The 8,213-nt window shown below is 39.7% G+C and overlaps 1 protein-coding gene across 1 annotated transcript in view; it reads right to left on the reverse strand.

The window, feature by feature from the left end:
- Positions 1-8,213, reverse strand: part of waca (WW domain containing adaptor with coiled-coil a) — a gene marked incomplete at its 5' end in the record, with an annotated part of 180,048 nt that overhangs the window by 60,489 nt on the left and 111,346 nt on the right. Inside the window, 2 exon segments of the mRNA XM_037693922.1 lie at positions 5,356-5,504; positions 5,602-5,724. Coding sequence (XP_037549850.1) covers positions 5,356-5,504; positions 5,602-5,724 — 272 coding nt within the window.

The raw sequence follows: 8,213 nt of genomic DNA on the forward strand, positions 1-8,213 counted from the left end.
ATGTATATACATATACACACATACACAAACATACACACATGTATATACATATACACACATACACAAACATACACACAGATATACACACATACATACACATATTTATATATATACATATACATACATACAGTGAGGAAAATAAGTATTTGAACACCCTGCGACTTTGCAAGTTCTCCCACTTAGAAATCATGGAGGGGTCTGAAATTTTCATCTTAGGTGCATGCCCACTGTGAGAGACATAATCTAAAATAAAAATCCAGAAATCTCAATGTATGATTTTTAAAATAATTTATTTGTGTGTTACTGCTGCAAATAAGTATTTGAACACCTGTTAACATCAATGTTAATATTTGTTACAGTAGTCTTTGTTTGCAGTTACAGAGGTCAAATGTTTCCTGTAGTTTGTCACCAGGTGTGCACACACTGCAGCAGAGAGTTTGGTCCATTCCTCCACACAGATGTTCTCTAGATCAGCCAGGTTTCTGGGCTGTCACTGAGAAACACGGAGTTTGAGCTCCCTCCAAAGATTTTCTATAGGGTTTAGGTCTGGAGACTGGCTAGGCCACTCCAGAACCTTGATATGCTTCTTACGGAGGCACTCCTTGGTTCTCCTGGCTGTGTGCTTCAGGTCATTGTCTTGTTGGAAGACCCAGCCACGACCCATCTTCAATGCTCTAACTGAGGGAAGGAGGTTGTTCCCCAAGATCTCACAAAACATGGCGCCAGTCATCCTCTCCTTAATACAGTGCAGTCATCCTGTCCCATGTACAGAAAAACACCCCCAAAGCAAGATGCTTCCACCCCCATGCTTCACAGTAGGGATGGTGTTTTTGGGATGGTACTCATCATTCTTCGTCCTCCAAACACGGCAAGTGGAATTAAGACCAAAAAATTCTATTTTGGTCTCATCTGACCACATAACTTTCTCCCATGACTCCTCTGGATCATCCAAATGGTCATGGTCAAACTTAAGACAGGCCTGGACGTGTGCTGACTTAAGCAGGGGAACCTTCCGTGCCATGCGTGATTTTAAACTATGACGTCTTAGTTTATTACCCACAGTAACCTTGGAAACAGTGGTGCCAGCTCTCTTCAGGTCATTGACCAGCTCCTCCTGTGTAGTTCTGGGCTGATTCCTCACCTTTCTTAGGATCATTGATACGCCACAAAGTGAGATCTTACATGGAGCCGTAGTCCAATGGAGACCGACAGTCATGTTTAGCGTCTTCCATTTTCTAATAATTGCTCCAACAGTTGATAATTTTTCACCAAGCTGCTTGGCAATTGCCCTGTAGCCCTTTCCAGCCTTGTGGAGGTCAACAATTTTGTCTCTGGTGTCTTTGGACAGCTCTTTGGTCTTAGCCATGTTAGTAGTTGGAGTCTTACTGATTGTGTGGGGTGGACAGGTGTCTTTATGCAGCTACCGACCTCAAACAGGTGCTTCTAATTTAGAATAATAAGTGGAGTGGAGGTGGACGTTATAGAGGAGGACTAACAGGTCTTGAGGGCCAGAACTGTTGCTGCTTGGCAGGTGTTCAAATACTTATTTGCAGCAGTAACACACAAATGAATTATTAAAAAAATCATACATTGTGATTTCCGGATTTTTCTTTTAGATTATGTCTCTCACAGTGGACATGCACCTAAGATAAAAAAATTCAGACCCCTCCATGATTTCTAAGTGGGAGAACTTGCAAAGTCGCAGGGTGTTCAAATACTTATTTTCCTCACTGTATATATATATATATATATATACACACACACACATATATATATATATATATATATATATACACACACACACAAACACACACACACACATATATACACACACACACACAAACACACACACACACACATATATATATATATACACACACATATACACACACGCACACACACACACATATACACACACACACAGTATATATATACACACATATATATACATACATATATCCAAAATGGTTTGCCGTGCTCTGTTTATTGATTTATCCAAGGTATTTGGTACAGTGGATCACACTATCCTGGTAAAAATTCTTCTCAAACTGGGCATCTCCAAAGAAGCATCTTACTGGTTTGGAGATTATTTGGCAAATAGGACACAGTGTGTACAGATGGCTGGGGTAAGCTCAAGTTTTCTTAAAGTAAAAAAGGGCATACCCCAGGGCTCTGTCTTGGGGCGCATCTTATTTACAATTTACATTACTGTACTGTGTGAAAATTTGCAAAATGCCTCCTACCACTTTTATGCTGATTATTGTGTAATTTACTGTTGTTCAAATTTAATTCAACAGGCACTTAAATTCTTACAGGCTGCTTTTGATGAGGTGCAGATTCATCTTGAGCAACTAAAATTGGTCTTAAATGCTGATAAATCTAAAATAATGTTTTTTTCAAATGTATCTGTCCCATTGGAGAATATATCCCTCTAATAAAAACTTCCCAAGGTAAAGTTCTCGAGAGGGTCTCCTGTTATAAATACCTGGGCTTAATTATCGACGAGGAGCTTTCTTTTAAATCTCATGTGAAACACCTAATCTCCAAATTAAGGATGAAGCTCGAGTTCTTCTTTAGAAACAAATCATGTTTCTCCATTAGAGCAAGGAAGCTTTTGATCACGGCTACTTTTTTGCCAGTACTTGACTATGGCGATGTTGTTTATATGTGTGCTTCAAACAGTTGTCTACAGTCATTGAATCCAGTGTACCATTGTGCATTAAGATTTATTACTGGTTGTAGCTACCTTACTCATCACTGTGATCTCTATCTTAAAACCAATATGTCTTCCCTGTTTAACAGGTGACATGTGCACTGGATGACTTTGGTTTTTTAAGTCTCTTATTGGCATGCTTCCACATTATTTATGTACTTTTATAGGAAGAATGGACAGTAGTTATGCCTTACGCTCTAAGGACTGTTTGCATCTTCATGTTCCTCGTGTGCGAAAAGTAAAGGGCAAGAAAGCTTTTAGCTTTTCTGCCCCTTCAGCTTGGAATGCCTTGCAAGCTGAATTAAAATTGACAGAACTTGTTACTTGGAGTGCTTTTTGCAAACTTAAAAAACCGACAAAGGATATCTTGTCAACAATGCCTGTGTTTTAGATCTTAAATTGTTATTGTTTTAAATAATTATTGCCATTTACTGTTATACTGTATGTTTTATATTTTTATATATTTCTGAAGTCTTCATAATCTTGCTACTTGTTTTGTTTTTAATGACGTGTGCTGCTGTTGCCTGTTCTTGGCCAGGTCACCCTTGTGAAAGAGGTCTTGATCTCAATGGGTTTTTATCTGGTTAAATAAAAGTTTCATAAATAATAAAAATAAATAAATAAATAATATATATACACACTGCTCACAAAATTAAAGAGAACAACAAAATAACATCAATTAATTAAATATTCTCATTGACAATATCACAGTGGAATTGATTGAGAAGAAAACAAAAAATATCAATGTAAATCAAAATTATTACACCATGGAGATCTGGATTTGAATTCATACTCAATATGAAAGTCGAAAATAACATGACAGGCTGATTCAATGTCCGTGAATATTCTTCAAGACAAGTCTAAATGAGGTTCAGTAGTGTGTGTGGCCTCCACGTGCCTGTATAACCTCCCAACAACGCCTGGGCATGCTCCTGATGATACGGCAAATGTTTTCCTGAGGGATCTCTTCCCAGACCTGGATTAGATCATCATTTAGCTCCTGAACAGTCTGTGGTGCGATGTGGCCTTGGTGGATTGACCGAAACATGTCCCAGATGAGCTCAATTGGATTCAGGTCTGGGGAACGGGCAGGCCAGTCCATAACACCAATGGCCTCATCATGCAGGAACTGCTGACACACTTCAGCCACATGAGACCTAGCATTGTCACGAATAAGAAGGGACCCAGAGCTCACTGCACCAGCATATGGTCTCACAATGGGTCTGAGGATCTCATCCCAGTACCTTATAGCAGTCTGGGCACCTCTGGCTAGCACATGGAGGGCTGTGCTGCCACACCATGACTGACCCACCACCAAACCAGTCATGCTGGAGGATGTTGCAGGCAGCATAACATTGTCCACGGTGTCTCCAGACTCTGTCACGTTTGTCACGTGCTCAGTGTGAACCTGCTTTCATCTGTGAAGAGCACAGGGCGTCAATGGCGAATCTGCCAATTTTGGTGTTCCATAGCAAACGCCAATCGTCCTGCACGGTGTTGATTACTCGATTCATCGTCAGAAAAAACTTTTATATTTTGTGATTATGACAATTTTACGATCATGAGCATGCATCAGGATTTATGATGTGACAAACTTTGAATTTTAAGTTGGAAGACCAAAGTCGATCGGTGCATCTGGATAGCAAAGGGTTAACCATTCACAAAGCCGATGCAGCAGGAGAAATGGGTGCGTGGCAGAGAGTGGAGATCATGACAGGCTGCAGGAGGGAGCGTTCCCCCTGCACTTGTGGGCTGCACACTGGTGCAAAAATAATTTAAAATAATTTATTTTAAATCAACAATCCATGGCTCATCCATTGATCAGCCAACTGTGTCATGTCCAATCTTACTTTGAAAAACCGCAATATAGCGAATCCGCGAAACACGAAGTAGCGAGGGACTGCTGCTACTGTATAGTAATTTAATTTATTTTAATATTTAGTCATTTGTTTTAATTTATTGTTTAATATAATACAACTCCAACCTTACAAATGTGGTTAGCCACTAACTACGATGTTATTAACGCAGACTCATGTAAGAAGCGGTGGCCTTTAATAATTGTTTCTGAACTTTGTGTCCAAGTTTTTTTTCCCTTTCAAAAAATCCCAAAGGCTTGTCTTTTAATGAAGGCTAGTTAGTCTCAAGGTGGCCTAACAGTTTTGAAGGATTCAGTTTCATTAGATAGCCAGTCACCTTTTCCATTTTTCAAAGCAGCCCTTTAATGACGTTTGTTGTTTATTAAATTTAGCTACAGTTAGAGTGCTATGTTATTTCTTACTGGTGCCAATGATTTTTCAAGTTGATTTACACCAGGAGGAAAAATTTTTTTTTAAGAGAAAAGATTGATCGATCCATCCACTTGCTCTGAAGCCGGGTCTCGGGGCAGTAGCTTGGGCTTCTTCCAGCTCTTCTGGGAGGACTCCACGACGTTCCCAAGGCCAAACGAGAGACGTAGTCTCTCCAGCATGTCCTGGGTCTTCCCTGGGGTCTCATCCCAGTCAACATGCCTGAACCACCTCTCTAGGGAGGCACCCAGGAAGCATCCTTACCAGATGCCTGAACAACCTCAACTGAGAAAAGGTCCAAATATAGAAAAAGGAGGTTTCAAGACAATGCATGTTTGCTGAATTTTTGTATCTTACTTTTGACTGAGACATGACTGGTTGCAAGCTGAGCAGGGGCTTTAGAGGACCAACATTGGTCTGCGGTGTGCCAATCCTTGGAGAGACGTAGGACCTTGGAGACGATGCGTCTGATGTTAAAGACATTGGTGACTGGTTTGATTGTTGAGCTGTTGGCAAAAAATAAAAAGAATGTAGGAAACTCTGTATCCGGCAATATTCAAAATGCAAATGCATTGAACTTTCCATCCTCTTTTCTTGATTTACCTTGGCTGGAAAGCTGTGCTGCTTGAGAGAGGATGGTAGTGATGTTGAAAGCTGATGGTCCTGCTGTGAGAATCTTGTGGAGCATAGACTGTAAAGAAGCTTGTGTGACAGCAGCTGTGAGTACTACAGAAAAAGAAAAAGAAAAACACTGTTAGACCCGTGACTGGTGAGCAGTTCAGGGTGTACCAGCATCGCACTTCATGAATGCCAGATATACAGGTGCTGGTCATAAAATTAGAATATCATGAAAAAGTTGGTTTATTTCAGTAATTCTATTCAAAAAGTGAAACTTGTATATTATATTCATTCATTACACACAGACTGATATGTTTCAAATGTTTATTTATTTTAATGTTGATGATTATAACTGACAACTAATGAAAACCCCAAGTTCAGTATCTCAGAAAATTAGAACATTACTTAAGACCAACAAAAAGGTTGAATCATGTCATCTGGACTTCGTTTTTTTGTTAAAAAAGAAACGTTTCGCCCCTCATCCAAGAGGCTTCGTCAGTCTGAGGCCTAGCCATCTGGTATTACCCAGAAGCCACCCTTACTCTTGTGTTTCAAGCCTGCCTCAGATACCCCTGAAGTCTGGCCTTTTCACTAATGGTTTCAAAAACACAAAGTTTGTTTTCTCAGTCATCCAGGTATATAACAACAAAAAAGGTTGAATCATGTCATCTGGACTTCGTTTTTTTGTTAAAAAAACTGAAATGGACTATACTTATATAGCGCCTTTCTATCTTATCGAGATACTCAAAGCGCTTTACACTACAATCTGTGTCCTCATTTACCCATATATACAGCACTCTACTAGATCTCTACAAAGCTAATTGAACAAATCATTCTAAAGAGACTAATCAGAGCTTTATCACATTCATACACCAATGGGACACACATCGGAGGCAACGAGGGGTTCAGTGTCTTGCCCAGGGACACTTCGGCATGTGACTGCTGGTGGATTCGAACCCCCAACTCTTGCATTGGAGGACGACTGCTCTAACCACTCAGCCACAGCCGGCCGTTAAGAGTTTTTCTATTTTATCATTTTAAAATGGTTTCCATCTCATTACATTAATATCTGGTTTCATATGTACTGAACAAAAAGTTTATTTCTTATGATTTAATCTTGTATATTGTTGTGGGTGTGTGAAAAGTTCTGGAAAGTTCTGTTTTTACATCAAGTGGACGTTTTATCAAGAAACTATCTGTACAAGCTCTGAAATGTTCTGATCGTCATCCTGACAAGATTTTGTTCATGTAAACTTGACCTGTTTTCGTGCTCCACTTTTATCTAATAAATACCAGACTCACCCAGCAAAACGGCGGAGTTCACACTGACCCACAAAACAGGTAACTCCCTCTTTGCAAAGGTATTGAGCGCTAAAAACTCATCTCGCCGTGTTGTGTGAAATTATTTTCTTTATAGGTCAAACAGAAATTACCTAACATTTTTTGGAGCCATGACCACGGATTCCAACATACCTGTCTTGCTGGTGTAATTCAATCGGACACGCTGAGAAACCCGTGCGCACGGTGAAACTAAAGCCCTGGTGGGTCCTTATTCCCAGCCAGGCCAGCGAGGTCTTACGTCCGTCACGAGCTCACCAACAGCAGATTGACGGAAAACCAGATTTCCTTCACACAACAGCGACGTGAGTACTTTGTCATAACATTTTGGTTTTAAACAGTGGAGACTATTTCTTGCACTATAAGTAAAAAAGAGTCAAGACCTCTTCTGAATAAGTGAAGATTCTAGGGTTGAGAAACTTACATTCCAAATAAGTATAATGTAAATCAAGACCTTATTAATAAGTGAGATTTTACAGTTTACAAGCAAAAAGTGAGACCTTTTCTGAATCAAGACCTTAAATTGACAAGAAAGAGTGAGACGCACAGCCGAGACCCTTTTTTAAGAAAAGAAAATAAGGTGAGGCTCCTATCAAGATCTCTACAAAACAAAGGAGTGAGACTCATAAGCAGGCATTATTCAAGCAGGCATTATTCTAAAAATAGACACGTGCAAACTTCTGTCTGTCTGTGCATGTATGTTTGGGAGGAAAAGCTGATTTCTGTGGCGAGTCCTTGAAAAGCTGGCAGTGTTTAGTTCACGGGACCCAAAACAAGTTTGCTTTAAAACCTCCATTACAATTTTCTATTTTTTTCTTTTTTTGCAGAGAATAGAGCTAAAAGCAGAACGGAAAACTAAAACAAAAAACAAAGGCTGCGGCTTAGAGTGTCAGACAAAAGATCGTGCATTGTAGTGCCCACTGAAACATAGGAAAAGCACTAAAAATACTTTTGCCTTTTTTTCTGTAAGTTTAATAACCATTACGATTTAACTGATAACTGTTCACTATTTGTGTTCCTGATTTTATAACGTTTTTTCTCTTCTTTTCTTTATTTTGTTTTGTTGTTAACACACGTTATGACCAGGGCTTTTATCCGACTGCAACCAGCAGTCTGTCTAAAAGAACTGACACACACACACACACACACACACACACACACACACACACACACACACACACACACACACACAGGTTTGTTTTCCTATCTTTGTGGGGCCTTTGCATTGACTTCCATTCATTTTTCATTCAATTCTATAG

Source organism: Nematolebias whitei, chromosome 20 (genome assembly GCF_014905685.2).
Source record: "Nematolebias whitei isolate Nwh7 chromosome 20, NemWhi1, whole genome shotgun sequence".
Lineage (NCBI taxonomy): Eukaryota > Metazoa > Chordata > Actinopteri > Cyprinodontiformes > Rivulidae > Nematolebias > Nematolebias whitei.